Raw genomic sequence first — 21,148 nt, forward strand, 5'->3', positions numbered from 1 at the left:
GGCCTCCTGCTGGTGCCCAGAGTCAAAACTAAACATGGACCGGCCTCCTGCTGGTGCCCAGAGTCAGGACTAAACATGGACCAGCCTCCTGCTGGTGCCAGAGTCAGGACTAAACATGGACCGGCCTCCTGCTGGTGCCCAGAGTCAAAACTAAACATGGACCGGCCTCCTGCTGGTGCCCAGAGTCAGGACTAAACATGGACCAGCCTCCTGCTGGTGCCAGAGTCAGGACTAAACATGGACCAGCCTCCTGCTGGTGCCAGAGTCAGGACTAAACATGGGGAATCTATATATAAACAAAACAAGCAACACTCAGTATTATATTCTTCATTGATTTACAGAATATGAAGTGTATTAAAACTATGCCCATGTAAGGTTTGGCCAAGTAACGGTCTGGTTTTGGGGAATGTGCAATTACTGTCGGGATCACATGCAATGGTATTATTTATTTATTTGTCTATGGGAGTTTTTATTTATTTATAGGAGATCTTCTACTGAAAGTGTTTTTCAGACTTCCTATAAGTGATCTGTTCTTCTGGATCTACCTCTGTATCTACCTGCGTTGCACCAATGAAATTTCCCCATGTGGGACAATAAAGGATTATCTTATCTTATCTTATCTTATGTGTTTTCCTTAAACAAGATGTTCCACGGCTGTAAGGGGGGCTATCCGACCGAGGGAGTTTTTCTCTTATGGTCCTACCCAAATATGGATATTATTTACACTCTGTTTGCCCATAGGCTAACCATCTTTCCATGTATGAGATCATGGCTGTCAAAGGTATGATCTAGGGGTCTTTGTGGAGTGGGCATATATAAGCGATGTACGCCCAGTGACGGGGTCTCTCTTTCTGAGCGACCCCGATCATAGAGCACCCAGGCGATATAATCTGACACGGCTATTCTGTAATAAACTAACTTAACTACTACAGAGCTGTCTCAGCGTGTCTCCTTTGCCTGACCACACGTCACCCCACGGAAACGTCACTCAAGTCACCACAAATTCTCTACCTGTTGTTCCTTGTGTGCCTTTTTTGGTCCACGACCCAGTGTGTCCTGGCACAGGTTCCGATCAAGAGCCCAAGGGAAGAGAGAGAGAGAGTGCAGACTTGTTTGGTCTTTTTATCTGACCTCGGAAGTGTGGCCTGGAGTGGGAGTGACTTTTAAGCTATGTTCACACCGCTGCGTCCAAATTCGCCTGACGCCAGAGTTGGACGCCTGTACATTTGAAGGCAGACGCCTCGGATTTAAAAAAAAAAAAAAAAAAAAAAAAATTACCCGCAGATGCGCGTCCGAGGCGTCCAGCGAACACGCGCAGTGAAGGGGTTGTTGTGTTTCCCTGTGTAGCTGTGCAATGGACGGTGGAGGAACAGGTGGAGAAAGTGGCTTTGGTGTACAGTATTTACTTTACAAAATCCAAAAACTGAGGGGATCGGCTCAGGGGTTTGTCTGGGACCCACAGATACTTCAGAGGTGAGCAGAGTTTAGTGAATATAATTATTTGCTCCAAGAGCTGTGTCTTGAGGATTTTATTTTATCATTGCAGGGTTTGTTTTGGGTCCTCTTCCAGGTTGTGTATAGCATGTCACTGGAGCATAATCTCTGATTGGCTGCTGCTGCTGTGTCCGTCTCAAAAAAGTTGAGCTTTGTTAAATTTTTCTGCGTCAAACGCCCCATGCTCAAAACGCAGGATTCGCGCCGCAAAAACGTTGGAAGAGTCCACATAGAACTTTGATTGTTGTTGTTGTTGTTGTTGTTGTTGTTTTATGGCGGTTGACATCCGAGTGTTGCATTACCGCCAGACTTTATTCCTTAGACTTTGTCGTAGTCCTAAAAGGTACCATACGTTGTTTTATGGCAGTTGGCATCCAAGTGTTGCATTACCGCCAGACTTTAATCTTTAGACTTGATTGTTGTTGTTGTTGTTGTTGTTGTTGTTGTTGTTGTTGTTTTATGGCGGTTGGCATCCGAGTGTTGCATTACCGCCAGACTTTATTCCTTAGACTTTGTCGTAGTCCTAAAAACTGTTGTTGTTGTTGTTGTTTTATGGCGGTTGACATCCAAGTGTTGCATTACCGCCAGACTTTATTCCTTAGACTTTGTCGTAGTCCTAAAAGTTCTTCTTCCAGTGCCTTGACTTCCAGTGCTTTGTCCTCAGACTTTTCGTAGTTGTTGTTGTTGTTGTTGTTGTTTTATGGCGGTTGGCATCCGAGTGTTGCATTACCGCCAGACTTTATTCCTCAGACGTTTCGTAGTCCTCAGACTCTGTCGTAGTCCGTAAAAGTACTCCTCCCATTGCTTTGGCGTTACAAAGCCCTTGAGGTCATGATGTGTTTTTGTGACTAGAATAGTTGTTGTGTCAGAGACCAACCGGCTTTATTCCAGGGAGACTCTTCTTCACCTTCCTCGCCCTCTTTGACGTTCGGTGCTTTGGAAGTACAAAGCCCATGAGATCATGGGACGTCTTTGTTGTTTTACAAAGCCCATGAGGTCATGGGACGTCTTTGTCGTTTTATCCTTTAGAAGTCCTTCTTCCATCACTTTGGCGTTTCTAGGCCCATGAAGTCCAAGCGCGTTAGAACATCCTCTTGCTCCTCATCCTCGGCTCAGTCTCCAACACCCCCCACCTCTATAAACGTTTACCCAGCCCTGTGCTACATAAGTAAGCAACCACAGCCTGACACAAACCCTGTGACTGGATCGCCAGAACGTTCCGCAGATTGAACTCCCGCCCATTATTCCGAAACCACAAGGCCAACCCGGCCCTTTCCCTATCATAAGCCTCACAGCAAATCAGCACATGCTCGACAGTCTCTGGCACCCGACAGTGACCACACAGACCGGTCGGATGTTTGCCTATCCTACTCAGTGACCAATTGAGTCCAGTATGGCCAATCCTCATGCGGGCGAAGGCCCTTTCCTCCCACGCGTTCCTGCCCATAGACCCGCAAGGACCCACACTACCCTGTATGTGATAGAGATGCCGTCCAGTAACACAGTGGCTCCAAAATTCCTGCCAAAGGCCGACCACATGACTCTTGATAACGGGCTTGATTTCAGATTTGCTTAACTCAACCGCCACATCAATTGATGGCCGCCGAAGGGAACGTTTAGCCAGTGCATCAGCCATTTCGTTACCATCCACCCCCACATGCGCAGGGACCCAAATGAAGGAAACCCTCACATCCTTCCTGGACAGGGAGAGCATCAGACAGAAGATACCATTCAACACATCCTGTCTGCAATCCGATTTCCCAGATTTAATGCTTTGCAATGCAGACAGGCTGTCAGAGGCCGCAACACTGCAGAGCAGATTCCGCCCATTCCAACGCCAACCGTATCGCTATAAGTTCCGACGTGAAAACAGAAAGGCGATCTGTCAACCTCTTCTTGACCGCTAGCCCCAGGTCAGGCACAAAATAAGCGGCGCCAGTACGCCCACTCTCAGGATCCCTAGACCCGTCGGTATAAATAAACACATCACCTGAGTGCTTATCGATGAGCGCTTGAACGGCAAACTGCGGTGCCCTCCCAGCGACTCCTCTAAGCTTGCCATGCAAGCTAACATCAACAGGAGCCGGGACAAACTTCCACGGAGCTATAGCAGACAGAGCCACCGACGGGCTCACACGCAGATCACCAACCCCCGCAAGCCGCGCCTTCGCATTTCCTACCTGGCTGAAAACCATACCGTCAGCCTCACTCTGCCCCCCATCAACCCTGAGAAAGTCCCTCACCAGGTGAGAGCTTGTATGACCTTGCACATTCACCCAGTAAGCCAACAGAAGTTCTAGCCTCCGGAGCCGTAACGGCAATTCCCCCAACTCAACCTGCAGCGCCGAGACAGGGGAGGTCCTAAAAGCCCTACAGCAGATGCGCAAGGCCTGGGCTTGCTCCACATCAAGCTTCTTTAAGTTAGTCTCAGCCGCAGACATGTAGGCTATACAGCCATAATCAATAGCCGCCCTCATGACGGCCCGATAAATACCCAGGAGCGACCTTCTGCTGGCCTCCCAGTCCTGGCCGGATAGACAACGAAGCAAGTTATTCACCCTTTTGCATTTACCACTGACCTCATCAATGTGCCGGCGCCAACTAAGCCTCTCGTCAAAGGTGACCCCCAAGAACCTCACCTCCCTGACCTGTTCGAGCACCTGCCCATGCAGTCGAAGGGAGACGTCCCTATGCCCATTGAAGAAACAGATCACTTGAGACTTCCGTACGGACAGTTTAAACCCCACTTCAGGGTCCACTGCTCCACCTGCTGTATTGCCCTTTGCAGTTTCGCCTCGTAAAACCGGAGATTCCTCCCTCTCACCCATAGAGCGCCATCGTCAGCATAAAGGCTCCTCCCAACAGACCCATCCACGTCGTCAAAGATGTCCTTAATCATAACATTGAACAAGATAGGGCTACACACACTCCCCTGCGGGATCCCATTCTCCACCCCATAGACCCCAGAGTAAGCAGCGCCCACTCTGGTTTGGATACGCCGGCCAGACAGAAAGCTCCGGACCCAGTTAAACAGTTTACCCTTCACACCACACTTCCGCAGCTTAATGAGGAGCCCATCCTTCCAAACCATATCGTACGCCTTCTCCACATCAAAGAGCACCGCAATAACCTTTTCTTTCTGAGCCCTGGCCAACTGGATATCAGATTCCAAACACAACACGGAATCCATGGTGTTCCTGCCCCTACGGAAACCACTCCGGTGCGCGGGAAGCAAACCCTGACTCTCCAAGAAGTAATCCAACCGCTCGGTAACCATGCGCTCCATCGTTTTCCCGAGCTGCGACGTCAAGGCAATCGGCCTATAACTTGAAGGGTCAGACGCTGGCCTATCCGGCTTCAGAACCGGCACCACCGTAGACTGTTTCCACGCAGATGGAACACAACCTGAATCCCAAACACGGTTGAAAAGACCCAGGACTAGCCCAAGCGTGTCATCAGTCAAATGAGAGAGCGTGTCATAGCACACCTCATCTTTACCCGGGGCTGTCTGTTTCGCCTTAGAAAGTGCTCTCCTTAGCTCAAATAAACTAAACGGAAGGTCAAGGTCATCTTGAGTCGAAGGCTGGTGCCCAATCAGCTCAGAATTCTGGGCCAAAGTACTCTCCCTGTAGTGCCTTTCCGCAGGTGAGAGATTGTCAGAGCTGTGCACCGACACAAAGGTGCTGGCCAACAGTTCAGCTTTGTCAACGTCGCTGACTGCTTCAACACCATTCAGTATTAGGACCGGGGTCCCATGACGGCGCTCAACCCCATGCATCCGCTTAATCATCCCCCAAACATCCCCGAGACGCGTTTCTCTCCCAATTTTGGAACAATACCGCCTCCAATAGGCACTCTTGGCCGTTCTCACAGTTTTCCGCACAACAGCGCGGGCCCTCTTGTAGTCAATGAGGGCACCCTCAGTGTGGGCAACCCTTAGCCGGCGAAACGCCGCATTTCTCGCCCTAACAGCATGACCACATGCTTCAGTCCACCACGGCACCCGCTTCCTATGTCCACTACCACCACTCTTAGGAATCGTGCCTACCGCTGACTGCGTGATGAGCGAGACAATTGCACTATTGAGATCATCCACCTGAGTCAATCCTCCTTCCTGCAGAACCCTAGAACCATCATCAGCTTTCCTCAGGAAAGCCCCCCAGTTCGCCCTTGCCAACTGCCACCTCTGGATCCTCGTCCCCCTGACCACACAGCTCCCAAAGCCAATCACGGTGCGGACTAGATAGTGATCGCTACCAAAAGAAAGATTACCAAGAACCTCCCAACTACAAACACCAGTGTGTAAGATCTATTGCACTTTCCGCACCGGTCCCCATATCATAGCGGGTCCCACCCCCATCATTCAGACAAACCAACTCCCTTTGATTGATAAAACCCTCTACCACCTGCCCATACCTATCGGTACCACTACCGCCCCACAAAGCGCTATGCGCATTAAAATCCCCACACCACACGGCCTTTCCCCGAACATCCTTACCGATACTATGTAAGGACTCTAACGTTAACTCACCACACGTATTATAAAGGTTAACCACAGTAACAGCTTCACCACCCAGCCAGACCCTCACCGCCAGGGCCTCCGGCGCTTTACTCACACTGACAACAACGTAATTTAGGTCATCTCGGACAAACACAGCCACACCTCCGCCTCTACCCTGCTCCCTATCATTCCTAACACACACATACCCTTGTATCCCAAAACCCCACCTAGGTCGTAACCAAGTCTCCTGCACGCACATAACGTGAGGCTTGTTCAACAAGGTAGAGACAAAATGCTTAAATTCCTGGCCATTAGCACGAAGACTACGCGCATTCCATTGCAAGACAACCACCGCCATTATGAGCCCCCGGAACCTGACGACGCATCGGGAGCCCCCCCACTCCCACTGCCAGAATGGGGCAGGGCGCCCTCCCGCAGCGCATCCTCTATCTCCGTCCACTCGGGGCCCCCAGCTCCAAAGTACTTCCCTGCAGCCTTAGCGATGATCTTAGTCTTTTCGGATCTCTTCTTGGTTTGCCCAGTACAGTTAATCACTTCCACTATAAAGAGGAAGAAATCTTTCCTCTTCACAACCAGTACATCCTCCGCACCCACAGGGCCTCTGCCCGTGGAAGCCACACTCACAGGCATCCCAGTGGGGACCTCCCCCTGGCCGCGGGCAACGCTGCCCCCTCCCCTGTTGCCTAGGACACCAGCAGCACTGGCAGCCCCCACTGCATCCACCGTCACCTGACTACCAGACACAGCACTTCAGTTTTGCTCCGTCGTCACACTTCCCATACTCGTGGTCTCCTGCACATTTACAACACTTCTGCTTCCCTCTACAGACCGCTGCAATATGCCCAAAGCGCTGGCACTTGAAGCAACGCAGGGGCGGCAGAACATATGGGCGTACGCCATAGCGCATGTACCCAACGCACACCACACGAGGCAGGATCCCACCTTCAAATCTAATCATTATCGACAGGCTGTCACACCTTACCCCATCCCGGGTCATCTTCAACCGCCTAGCATCCACCACCTTAGCTCCAGTCAAATTCTCCTTTATGTCATCCACAGATGTCGTCGTAGGGACGCCTACTTATAACTCCCCTGACCGTGCCTCTTACAGCATCAGACACAAGAATGTCCTTCCCCCCCAGACACTTAGCTTCAATCGCCTTCCTTTGCTGAGCCACGTCCTTGCACACGACCAGCAGCGAGCCATCCCTAAGGACACTCGCATGCTTGACCACTCCCACAGCTACAGTCAGGCTCCTTGTCAACGCCATCGGATCCCACCCCTTAAAGGACGCATTATCCTGCGCAAGCTTTATGAACACCTTACACTCTGAACTCACATCCCCGACATCTGCAACCCCCCGCCCTGCTCCTCACCGAGAGAGCCCTCCATAGACGAGCAAGAAGACGCCCTACGCTGCACAGGATCAGTGGCTCCAGGGGAGTCCTCCCCGCTGTTCATATCGTCACCGACCAGGCCACGCTTCCTCCTCTTCTTCCCCGTCATACGGACCGAGGCGTTCCTCTATGTTGCCGCAATATCCAAACTGTTGTCGTTGTTGTTTTCCATGGCAGTTGGCATCCAAGTGCACGAGGTATTGTTGTTGTTGTGTCAGAGACCAACCGGTTGTCTTAGTCCTCAGACTGTCGTAGTCCGTAAAAGTACTCCTTCCATTGCTTTGGTGTTACAAAGCCCATGAGGTCATGATATGTCTTTGTGACTAGAATAGTTGTTGTTGTTTCAGAGACCAACCGGCTTTATTCCAGGGAGACCCTTCTTCATCTTCCTCTCCTTCTTTGACGTTCGGTGCTTCCACCGTACAGCTTTATTCTTTAGGCTTCATTCTATAGGCCCCAATATTTCCACTGATGTCCTCTGCTTGGTAGCCGTGCGTCTACGAGACTGGGCGAGGACAGGAGACCATCCCCACCCCCATCTCGTCACTCTGATCACTCTGACTCCCCAAAAGCAGACCCCCATCACTCCGACTCCCATTTAGCGCCTTTAGCCTGTTTTTTATATCTGCCCAATCAAGCTCCTTTGTTCCAAGGAATCTCCCTGCAGCTTTAGCAATGATCCTGATCCTTTCAGTTCTGCTTTGAGTCTGAGCAGCACAGTTTACAACATCCACCATAAAAAGTACAAAATCCTCTCTATCCACAACCAGGGTATTCTCATTAATTCTGGAACCTGCACACTTGGGACCTCCACTCTTGAAACCTTCACACTTCTTGGGAGCCACGCTGGCCTTTCTCATTTCGCCCTGGCTGGGAGCAGCGCTGGCTCCTCTCTCTGTATTTACAGCTCTTTTGCTAAACCTGCATCCCCCGTAGGCAGAGCTATGTTCTTCCCCACAGTTACAGCACTTCAGTTTTGCTCCCACGTCACACTTCCCATACTCATGATCTCCTGCACATTTACCACATCTTTGCCTCCCTCTACAGACCGCTGCAATATGCCCAAAGCGCTGGCACTTAAAGCAACGCAGGGGCGGTGGAACATATGGCCTAACGTCATGGCACATGAACCCAATGAACACCTTACTAGGCAGGCACCTCCCTTCAAGTGTTACCATTACCGACAAGCTGTCACATCTTACCCCAGACCGGGTCACCTTCAACCGCCTAGCGTCCACCACCGTAGCTCCAGTCAAATTCTCCTTAACTTCATCCACAGACGTCGCCGTAGGGACGCCTAGGATAACTCCTCTGACCATGTTTCTTTCAGCATCAGACACAAGAATGTCCTTTCCACCCAGACGTTTAGTTCCAATCGCCTTCCGTTGCTGAGCCGCGTCCTTGCACACGACCAGCAGCGAGCCATCTCTAAGGACACTCGCACTCTTGATCACTCCCACAGCTACAGTTAGGCTCTTTGACAATGCCACTGAATTCCACTCTTTAAAGGATGCACTATCCTGTGCAAGCTTTATGATCACCTTACAGTCTCTGCTCTCACCCCGGATATCAATAGCTTCAGCCTCATCCTGCTGCTCATTCCCAGAACCCTCGGACGAGCTAAGGGACTTTTTACGTTTCCGGGCACGTGCAGCCAGAAAAGGCTGCTCCTCCACGCCGTCCAGAACGTCTTCGACCACCAATCCACTCTCCTCCGCCATCTCCCGCCAGTGCCTTGACTTCCAGTGCTTTGTCCTCAGACTCTGTCGGTATGAACGCCCTTTAACTCTTAGTCAAAGAGTAATACGTTTCTAGAACATGCAGTTACCATGGCACCGGCCACAGCAGATGACTCAAAGACTAGTGATGTCATCGAGAGATGATGTCATCTTCACTTAACTTGGGCTACTTCACACTGCAAGGATTTGTAATACTTGGATACCAACTGCCATAAAAGAACCGCCATAAAACAACAACAACAACAACAACTACGAAAAGTCTGAGGAATAAAGTCTGGCGGTAATGCAACAATTGGATGCCAATCGCCATAAAACAACAACAACAACAAGATTTTGTTGACTGGAATCATCTGACTCACCACCGCCATAAAACACAAAAGAAGAAGAGGAAGAAGAAGTAGACTATAGTGACAGAACAGGCACAAAACACTCTCACAAGTATTTAAAAACTATATATAAACAAAATGTCATCGAACACAAAATTCTTTATGAGGATGGATGATGTTATTTCTGGTGATTTTGGCTCATACCAGATAAAAGAGCGGATGGGAAAAGGCACCTTTGGGCGTGTAGCCCGGTGCATAGATTGTTTGACAAACCAAAGCGTGGCTATTAAAATATCTCAACTCAAGCACTACGAAGTTACCAAAAACGAGGCAACTATTCTCCAGTGGCTGAGCAGTCTGGGTCAAGACAAAAATGTGGTGAAGTTTATAACGTCTTTTCAACACCAGGACCATTACTGTTTGGTCATGGAGCATCTTGATCAAAGTTTGTATGATTTCATGAAAGGAAGACAGTTTAAACCGCTTCACCTTTTGGACATTTGCTACATTACCAAGCAGCTGCTGGAAACATTTCAAGAACTGGAAAAGTACAAACTGGTTCATGGAGATCTCAAGCTAGACAATATCATGCTGGTTAACCACAAGGTTGAGCCACTTAAAATAAAGCTGATCGATTTTGGCTTTTCTACCACTGTGGGTAGCTTGGATCCTGGTTCTGTCCTCCAGGCTATTGGATACCGTGCTCCAGAAGTGTCTTTGGGAACAAAATTGGATGAGGCAGTTGATATGTGGTCTCTTGGCTGTGTGATGGCATTTTTATTCATCGGCAAGAATTTCTTTCCTGAAAAATGTGAATATGAAATGATAAGAATTATTACACAGATCCAAGGCATGCCTGATGTTCAGCAACTCCAGGAAGGCCTATTTGTGAACCACTTCTTCAAGGAAATACATGGCACTTATCAGCTGATCTCACCCAAAGATTACATGGACACAACCAGACAGCCCTATGCACCCTGCAAAAATGTGTCCAAAAATTTCACCTGTTTGGGGGACATGTCGGCATATCGCCCACAGCAAATCCTTGAAGAAGAAAAGGAGGAGACAGGGCAGTTTTTTATTTTTTTGAATGAATTTTTGCAGGTAAATCCGGCAAAAAGGATCACCCCAGGAAAGGCGCTAACACACCCATTTATCAAGCAGATGATTGCCATGCAGACGACCGACTCTAGAATTCCGATTGACAGTTGCCTCCGATCCAAGCACTCATCCACAACTGCAAGGGAAAATGACACCAGCAAGGTGACCACAGGAGGTCCCAAAACAAATCACTCACACTCAGAAGATGAAATGAAAACCAGAAACAAAAAAATTCAAGAGCGTGTGCCAACTGGATGGGCCAATAGTAATGTGGGAATGGAAAGCGATCATATCAACCAAAGTGGATGTAGCACAGTCGAATGGTCGATGAGAGCTATTACAGGCTCTGAAACAACAGAGGGGGGGGAATTATGTGAAATTATTCTCCCTGTTATACAAAATGAGGTAGGCAGCAAAGTAACAAGTACAGATGTACTTGTACAGGCAAGTACAAGTACAAACTGCTATCCTTCTATGCCCACGCATACTCAATCTGGCAGAATAAGCACTGAAAGCACCAAAAAAACAAACAAAAGTACTCCAGGTGGCAAAAAAATAAGCCCTGAGAGTTGCAAGAATCGCTCAAACTCTAAAGATAAGAGCACTCCGGAAACCATCAACGTAAAAATGCCTTTGGTCAGTAAAAATATGATAAGGGAAAGAGTTTCAAAAAATGAACCAGGCAGAAAAGTAACAAGTGCAAATGTGGGCTGCTTTCTACCTATACTCAAGCGCACTCAAAGTGGCAATATAATAAGCTGTGAAAGCACCAAAAAAACAAACAAAAGTACCCAAGGTAGCTATAGAAGAAACCTTGAAAGCTATAAGAAAACTGCAAGAGAAATTGAACATCTCTCCAACTCCAAAGATAAGAAAACTCTGGAAACCATCAACGTAAAAATGTCTTTGGTCAGTAAAAATGTGGTAAGGGAAAGAGTTTCAAAAAATGAACCAGGCAGAAGAGTAACAAGTACAAATGTGGCCTGCTTTCCGTATACAACCAAGCATATTCAAGGTGGCAATAGAATAAGCACTGAAAGGACCAAAAGAACAAGTACCCAAGGTGGCAATAGAAGCTCTGAAAGCAGTAAGAAAACTGCAGGAGAAATTGAATATCGCTCGAACTCCACAGTTGAGAGCACTCCGGAAACCATCAACGTAAAAATGCCATTGGTCAGTAAAAATGTGGTAAGGGAAAAAGTTTCAAAAAATGAACCAGGCAGAAATGTAACAAGTGCTCAAGGTGGCAAAAGAAGAATCTCTGAAAGCTGTAAGAAAACTGCCAGAGAAATTGAACATCGCTCGAATTCCACAGTTGAGAGCACTCCGGAAACCACCAATGTAAAAATGCCATTAGTCAATAGAAATAAGGTAAGTGAAAAAGTTTCAAAAAATGAACCAGGCAGAAATGTATCAAGTACACATGTGGGATGCTTTCCGTATAGGCCCAAGCATACTCAAGGTGGCAATAGAAAAGGACCTGAAAGCACAAAAAAAACAGACGAAACTATTAAAGATGGCAATAAAATAAACTCTGAAAGCACCAAAAAACCAAAGAAAAGTATTCAAGATGGCCATAAAATAAACCCTGAAAGCACCAAAAACCCAAACAAAAGTACCCAAGGTGGCACCAACATGAAAATTCCATCGGTCAGTAAAAATGTAAGGGAAAGACTTTCAAAAAATGAACCAAGTAGAAAAGTATCAAGTACAAGTGCGGGCTGCTTTTCGTATTTGTCCAAGTGTACTCAAGGTGGCGATAGAATAACCCCTAAAAGCACCAAAAAGACAAGCAAAAGTACCCAAGGTGGAAATGGAAGAAACCCTGAAAGCTGTAAGAAAACGGCAAGAGAAATTGAACATTGCTCAAATTCTAAAGATGAGAGCACTCTGGAAACCACCAACATGAAAATGCCATTGGTCAGTAGAAATGTGAAAACGCAAAGCATTTCAAACAATGAACCAGGGAGAAATGTAATCAGTACTCAAGGTGGCAATAGAATAAGTCCTGAAAGGACCAAAAGAACTCACAAAAGTACCCATGGTGGCAATAGAAAAAGCCCTGAATACTGTAAGGAAACTGCAAGAGAAATTGAACATAGCTCAAACTCTAAAGATGAAAGCTCTCTGGAAACCACCAACGTAAAAATGCCATTGGTCAGTAGAAATGTGGAAACGCAAGGCGTTTCAAAAAATGAACAAGGCAGACATGTAACAAGTACTCAAGGTGGCAATATAACAAGCCCTGAAAGCACCAAAAACACCCAAGGTGAAGATAGAAGGAGCCCTGAAAGCTGTAAGAAAACTGCCAGAGAAATTGAACATCGCTGGAACTCCAAAGATCAGAGCACTCTGGAAACCACAAACTTAAAAATGCCATTGGTCAGTAGAAATGTGGAAACACAAAGCGTTTCAAACAATGAACCAGGCAGAAATGTAACAAGTACTCAAGGTGGCAATAGAAGAAGCCCTGAAAGCTGTAAGAAAACTGCCAGAGAAATTGAACATCGCTCAAACTCCAGAGTTGTTAGCACTCTGGAAACCACCAACGTAAAAACGCCATTGGTAAGTAGAAATGTGGAAAGTGAAAGAGTTTCAAAAAATGAACCAGGCAGAAATGTAACAAGTACTCAAGGTGGAAATAGAATAAGCCTTGAAAGCACCAAAACAACAAACAAAAGTACTCGAGATGGCAATCAAATAAACTCTGAAAACACCAAAAAAATAAACAAAAGTACTCGAGATGGCAAACAAATAGACTCTGAAAACACCAAAAAAACAAACAAAAGTACTCGAGATAGCAATAAAATAAACTCTGAAAGCACCAAAAAAACAAACAAAAGTAAAAACAGGAGCAAAACAGCAGATACGCCAAATAAACTACCTCTAATGGGAAGGCTTGGCCAATTATTTAGAGGCATGTTTTCTTCACCCTCTGTTAAGGCAATTCAATAAGGCCTTTAAAGAGTGTCTTACAATTTGGTAAATGTGAGCAGGATGATTAGGTTGAGCTCATTGCCACAAACTGCTCCATTCACACCTTTTGGTACAAAGCAGGTTCCTCTAAATGTAGCTCTTTTTAATCCAGAGTCCCATTTGCATTTTGATGGCAGACAAAAATACACAACATGAGTCCATCCACATGACGAGTACATTTAAGATCAGCGAGACACAATATGGAGTGTAAATTAGTTTTGAGCTGACGCACCCACACCTCTGCTGCAAATCTTGGCTTTAAAATCATCGTTTGACCCACCTAATCCCAAAGAAGAAGATCAAGGGATATGTAAACGTGGAAGGCACAAGTCTGGTAACACTACGGGAACAAAACACAAAGTTGACGGCCCACGGTGCAATTGAAAAACAGCCCGCATCGCAAGCTATTGAAGATTATCGCAACTTTGTATTGGAAGGGGGAGAGAATATAACTAATCATCTGTTATTGCTCAAGATGTCCAAAATGGAGTCTTTTCCATTGGACCGGCCATATCAAATGCAGTAGCCGCTGAGCTGAAAACAGCGGGAGTAACCGGAGCACGCTTGGACGAAGTCGAGCAGCATGTATTCAGATAATACGGACAATCTGTAGACAGTAAGGGCCGAGATGGAGGCGCTTGCAGGCCAGGGTGACGACGCTGGAGTTGGAGAACATTTAGCTTTTTGGGGTCTCGGAGGGAGAAGGCAGGATACAGAAAGCTTTTTGGAGAAGATTATTCCTGAGCTCGTTGATGGCTCAGGAGTTGAAGTCCCTCCCATCACAATCAAAAGAGCACATCGCCTGTGCAAACCAAGACCAGAAGCTCATAAACTACAAGGCCTGATAATGAGGTTTCTAAACAGGCGTGTGAAGGAACGTGTCTTGAAGGCTGCAAGCGTTAAAGGAGACCTCCAGAACAAAGTTTAGTGTGTCTTTGCTCCAAATATTACATACGAGGTTTGTCAACAACGCCAAATGTTCAACCCCATCAGTGAGGAGCTCAGAAGGAGAAAACAGACATGAATTCTCATTCCCGGCTCAGAGCACCAGAATCAGAATCAGAAATGGTTTATTGCCATTGTCAATGAACAGAATTCACAAACATAGGAACTTGCTTTGGTGATTCGTTGCAACGTAAAACAATGAACAATGATAAAACAACCTATATAGGTCAAAAAGAAAGACAATTTAAATCTGCTATAGGATAAAAGGTAAAGAAACTGTTCTTGTGGTGGGAGGTTCTGGTCCGAATGGACCGTAGCCTCAGGACTCCTGCCATGGATACAATTGGCAGACACTCTGGGGAATTCTCCTGGTGGCAGCAAATAGGCCCTCAGAAAAAAGGGATGACACAAAATGCATCATCAATCAGCCACATTATGTGGGAAAAATGTGACAATTTTGTGGGTCTCTTAAAAAAAATAAATCTTAATAGGAAAAAATAAATATTGATTGGCAAAACAAATGTAAATCGATCACAATAAGAAGTATCCAGTTACATTGTGGGGGCATTTAGTATTCAGCCAATCCATGTTAATCAGCAGTGGAAGCCATCTTGTATGGAGGGATGCAAATCAAATAGATTTGTATTTCTGCGTGTGATGGATGAATTTATTATGTTTTTTTCCCCTTTCTATTATTTTTAATAATTTGTCCTGATGTAGCTAATGTAAATAAAATATATCATTTATCATTTCTCACAAAATGCTGACTTCATCTTTGTTTTCAAATTTTATTATGAATTTAAATCATACATTTTTGCATGAAATTAAAGCAATCGAGTTGTTTACATTTTCAAGTAATCGCAAAGCTCAATTACCCATCGCTGTAATGTTTATTATAACCATGACTAATATGACATTTTTTGTTAATGTAATGGATTAAACGCACTCTAAAACACAAGCAAAAAAAACAGATACTTGGACTCCCCACCCACCTGGAGAGGGCAAACCACCTTTTTCCAGTTGAGAACTATGGCCTCTGATTTGGAGGTGCTGATTCTCATCCCAGCCGCTTCACACTCGGCTGCAAACCGTCCCAGTGCATGTTGCAGGTCCGGGTTTGATGGAGCCATCAGGACAACATCGTCTGCAAACAGCAGAGATGAGATCCTGTCCCAAACCGGACACCCTCCGACCCCTGACTGCACCTAGAAATTCTGTCCATAAAAACAATGAACAGAACCGGTGACAAAGGGCAACCCTGGCGGAGTTCAACATGCCCTGGGAACAGGTCTGACTTACTGTTGGGAATGCAACAGCTCCTGCTCCGGCCATACAGGGACCGGACAGCCCTGAGCAAAGGGCCCCGGACCCCGTACTCCCGGAGCACCCCCCAAAGGACACCCCGAGGGACACGGTCGAAAGCCTTTCTTCAGATCTACAGAGCACATTTGGAGTGGTTGGGCAAACTCCCATTAACCCTTAAGCGCCCAATGGAGAGTATAGAGCTGGTCCTCTGCTCATCCTGAATCTGAGGTTTGACTATCGGTTGGATTCTCCTCTCCAGTACCCTGGAATAGACTTTACCGTGGAAGCTAAGGAGTGGGATCCTTCTGTAGTTGGAACACACCCTCCTCCCCCTTCTTGAACAGATGGACCACCACCCCGACCGCCATGTGATGTTGCAGAGACGCGCCAGCCAAGATAGTCCTTCAACATCCAGAGACTTTAGGAACTCAGGAATGATCTCATCCACCCTTGAAGCCCTGCCATTGACTTCATCTTGAATGATGGATGAGTCAGGCCCTCAGTTTTTTGCTTCCTCTTCTGAAGACGCGACTGTGGGATGGTCCTCAAAATATTCCTTCCATCGTCCAACGACATCCCCAGTCGAGGTCAGGAGGTCTCCACCCGTGTTAGTGAAGCACTGCTTCCCAAACCTGACGCTCCGGACAGTTTCCAGAATTTCTCTGGGACCGACCTATATTCCTCCATGTCCTCCTCGAACTCCTCCCAGCCCCGTGTTTTTATCCCTACCACAGCACAAGCTAAACAATTTTTATAAACAATGAAGATTTTATACATAATGTTTTTTTTTGTTTTTAAAGTCGGGCATCCTTTTAACAGACTTTTTTGCACAGAATCCAAATCACTTTCTTTCACATTGTCATTATGCGGTATGGAGGCAAATAATTATTCTAATCCATTTTGGAATAAAGTAATATAACACCATGTGGAAAAGTGAAGCACTACTTTAAATTAATACTTTCTGAATGCACTGTACATATGTCTTCCTCCATTTTAGCTGTTGCATTATGTATCAATTTCTTTACTTTGTTTATTTATTGATTAGAAAGACTGGCAAAACACAATTTCTTTCTTTGAGAACATACTTTGTTTAGCCTTTCCTTTTTTTCCTCCATTTAACCCCAAAGGACTGCAGCGCTTTTAATTAACAACTTACAGCAATACTTGGCGCCTGACCCCACTAGAGAGAGGACACACATTTGCGTGCCTTTTTGGTGTCTTAATTGCCAGCCCTCTTGTAATTATCAAGTGAAGATTGTTGTACATGAATAAAAGGTAATTATTGTTCCTGTCTAGTGCCAAAGTGCGACCGTGAAATGAAAATTGCCCCGGATAAAAGTCTTCCTCCGGGAGGCGTTAAAACCAGTAAAAAGGCATAAAGACGCAATTGTTCCAAGGATTTTTTAGCAATGGAGTTTTTAAAGAGAATGGAAATTAAAGTTACAGCAATATCATCTATTACGTAGCCTCATCAATTTAAAATAATTTATTAAAATCAATGTAGCTAGCTATATTGGAACCTTTGACACATTTGTGGACCATTTAAAGCATTGAGTCAGGCTATTCAAATTGGCAAATAGTCCCTCAAACAGCATGATGTATAACACACCTTTTTAAATGAAAAAGGCTGCAATTAATCAGAATTTGGTACCACAGAAAACAAACATCAACATTAGAGCTGTTAAAAGAATCAGAATTATTTAGTTTAATGCCATTGGCAGAGAGCAAAATTCACAAACTAGGAACGTGCTTGTAAGATCATCTTGTAGACAAAGTATGCAATCAGATGATTGTTTATTTAAGCAGCAAAGTATTTTTGCTGAGTTTTAAGCAAGATCAAATGGCCAGTTTCAAATTGAAAGCAGTCATTTTAGGATATGATGATTCCAACTTCCAAAGCATGAAGCCTCTCCTTGTGCCAGAGACATCATAAAACCCTAAAGCTATGTGAACTATGGCAAAGCTCAGAGGTCATCTGCAGGTCGCTACAATTTAATAGCTTCAATCTTTGAAATATAGAATGTTACATTTTTTAAGCTCTGTCTTTATAGAGGAAAACAGGGGGTATAGTTTTTCTCTAAAATGATTGACAAGTCTTTATGGAGAACCACACCTAAACATTTGAGGTATTCCGTTTGCCATTTAAATGGGTAGGTCTTTCTAAATGTCGAAGGGTGTCACCAGTAAGATAGAATTTCAGCTTTTTGGGACTTGACTAGGTGCACTGCAAGGCAATATTTGTGTTTAAAATCAACCAAAAACCGAGGAGCAAGACTTAAGAGATTACAAACCTCGTTAATGGGAGGTGATGCTTCGGGAGTTAAACAATTAAAACTGACTATAACCTTGGGGAAAACCCACAAGCTAATAATGCTAATGCTATCGCAGCTTCGGAGGGGGGCCCCCCACAGCCACACAGCCGAGTCCAGACTCCAGAGGGGATCACCAGAGCCCGCACGAGACGGATGGGAAAGAGGTCACAATTTTACAACAGGTGGTCCTTGTGTTATGTGAAGTGCAGAATGACGTGGCGTCACCAAATAATGTAATAAAAATAGCACTCACAACTGACTGTAGCCAGGCTAACAAACTGTAATAGTGCAGTAGAGCCCTCAATCCCAACTACTCTCAGCTCTGATGATTTTCCTTTATTATTCACATGTGACTTATATTCCAGAGCGACGTATATGTGACATAATTCGTGGCAACCGCAACTGGCAACCACATTTCACATGTTGATTATTTTCACACTGACAACCACAAGAGGGAGCTCCAGGCTCTAAGTGACGCAGAAGAAGAATTTGCACTTCCTCTACCTCCGGAGTTTGCTGAGTTGTTCAGAAGTGTGACGAAGTAGCTTTGTCAGCCAGCGCGGAGAGTCCAGGGCGACATGGCGCCAACACACGCACGCACCTACTCACACCTGTACGGCGTTTCTCTCACCTGTCCAATAACCGTTCCTTGTTCCCTCCAAAGTCATCGTAGTAGTCACGGGTGCACACATGATTGCTGCTTAACCATATTTCTCGCCATAACTTTGTCTCAAATCCACTCTCTCTCCGTTTTCGTCATCCTCTCCGTGTTTCGGCCGGCCAACCCGAACTCCGCGGACTTGCGCATTATATCGCGTCACGTGTTGGGCGCACACGTGAAATGTATCAGTTTTCTTGTTTTTGCTTTAAACTTCAACACATAGTAGTAGATTTGTGTAGAAATATATTTAGGATTTTTTGGTCTTATTTATGAAAGTGTTATGTTTCTGTTTGAAGAGAAATATAGATTTTTTACTGTTAATTGATTTGGGGGAGGAGCCTCCTGCTATAAAAAGGGCCTTCTCGCACCACAAATGGAGTGTGTGTTCCAGGAGGGAGCTGTGTGCACCGCAGGCACGAGCTCCAGAGTCAGCCAGCTGCTATCATTTTTGGATTATTGCTGTAAATATTTGTACATATCTATTTTTCTGCACCGGTTTGTTTTTTTGCACTTTGTTTTTTCACTTCCGGGGAATAAATTCACAAACATTATTCTTGACTCTGCCATATAATTTATTTTTTTAAAAAGTACCCACTACAAGAAGTGACACGGAAGAAGAAGAATTCAGTGGATTTAGTGATATGGGGTAATACTGATTACAGGTTTGGTAAACTTGTTAGCATGTTCTTTATGCTGTAGTTATCTGAATAACTGTTAATATGTTACATTAACATACCAGACACTTACTTACAGTCCCGAAAATACCCAAATCTTGTTCATGACCTGTGTAGCAGGGGCGGAGTTGAAGGCAGCGCGGCCCAATATGACCCATAAATATTACCATTACAGTAATATATTTACTCTTGGGAGTACTATTCATTGCATATCTATTCATTTTATAGACTGAGTTGGCCATAGTCTTATGATATCCCACTTTAATGTCAGCTTGCTTCAATTGGTTTGCTATGTAAACAGAGCTGAATATTGGTTTATAGAGTTTTTTTATTACTTTCAATTTTGGCCATATTTTTAATACAGCATGTAACCAAGTACTTTTGGGGAAATCAAAACTCCTTTTAACTATATAAATGAAAGATAGATGAGTTTATATCATACTGTGGAACCTTCCAGGCAAAGCAAGAAAATGCATACTTATTACATAATGCACCTTTAAACATCAAATAGCCTCATTTCACCTGAGAAGCCGATGTTCTGTGGACCTGTAGTCTACTCTCTGTGGCCCATTTGTGGACCCTCACCCACTGTTTGAGAACCACTGCTTTAAACATACTTTAAACACACAGCTTCAAATAGGCCTAGTATTTGAGGCTATGGCCCGGGCCGTTGCAGATCATATTACTGCAATGAGACAGTCCGTCAATGGGTCACATTTAAACAGCTCTGAGCTAGACACCTGCATTGGACTGTCTACAAATAAGTAAATAATCTGAACTAATCCCACTGAAACTGTTCAGAGGGAGAAATGTATGATACCAAAAAATGTATTCAGATTGCATTGCGGTCACGGCCTCGCATCGTGCTCAGCATCATTTAATTCATGCATTAGTGTCTTCACGTTTAGACTATTGTAATAGTTTGTTTTCCTGTCTTAACAAGAAGGAACTCTCTCGTCTGCAGCTGGTCCAGAACTCTGCAGCGAGGATCTTGACCCGCACAAATAGAAGGGCCCACATTTCACCCATTCTAAAAGCCCTTCACTGGCTGCCGGTCTCGTACCGGATACAGTTTAAAATTCTTGTTCTGACTTTTAGAGCTTTAAATGGTCAGGTCCCATCGTACATTATTGATCTGATTAAACCGTACACTCCCTCTCGCTCACTAAGGTCCTTGGACCAGAAACTGTTATTGGCACCCGTTTTCGGACCAGAGGAGACAGATCCTTCCAGGGTGTTTTAGCGGCTGATTTTACTGTATATTGCTGTATATGTATTGCTCACTGTAATTTTTTTTGTGTTTTTATCGTTTTATTCTGTGTTTTGTGAAGCACTTTGTGACTTCTGTCTGTGAAAGGTGCTATATAAATAAAATGTACTTACTTCCTTACTTAAGTTTCACCAGCATTGTTCTTCTCACATGGTCAAACTGTCCTGTGATAATACATCCACCTGATGCAGAGCTCTCCTCCTCTCATCTCCACCTGCTCTCTGTTACAGCGAGTGGTCATGCGCTCTCACGCACATGCATACACCGCGCGTCCTGCCCCGTATCACCACTCTGCAGTGGCCGCTCGGCTCTGGGACAGAGGCGCTCTCACATGAGGCCATGCAAATCCACCTGATCCTGCAGCATTTGACCCGCGGGAAATCCCGTCCGCCACAGGTCTCTAGTCACAGCTAAGATAGGGTCCA

The 21,148-nt window shown here is 45.4% G+C and overlaps 1 protein-coding gene across 1 annotated transcript; it reads left to right on the plus strand.

Annotated features, from left to right (window-relative positions):
• The first annotated feature begins 9,574 nt into the window (after positions 1-9,574).
• On the plus strand, positions 9,575-14,401 carry LOC140360403 (homeodomain-interacting protein kinase 2-like). Its single transcript, XM_072445611.1, has 2 exons — positions 9,575-10,895; positions 14,318-14,401. Exons 1-2 carry the CDS (start codon positions 9,618-9,620, stop codon positions 14,399-14,401), a joined length of 1,362 nt encoding a protein of 453 aa, XP_072301712.1. The 5' UTR covers positions 9,575-9,617.
• The last annotated feature ends 6,747 nt before the right edge of the window (positions 14,402-21,148 follow it).

Source organism: Eucyclogobius newberryi, unplaced genomic scaffold, assembly GCF_026437365.1.
Source record: "Eucyclogobius newberryi isolate DKJ021-1_F unplaced genomic scaffold, fEucNew1.0.hap1 SCAF_15, whole genome shotgun sequence".
NCBI lineage: Eukaryota > Metazoa > Chordata > Actinopteri > Gobiiformes > Gobiidae > Eucyclogobius > Eucyclogobius newberryi.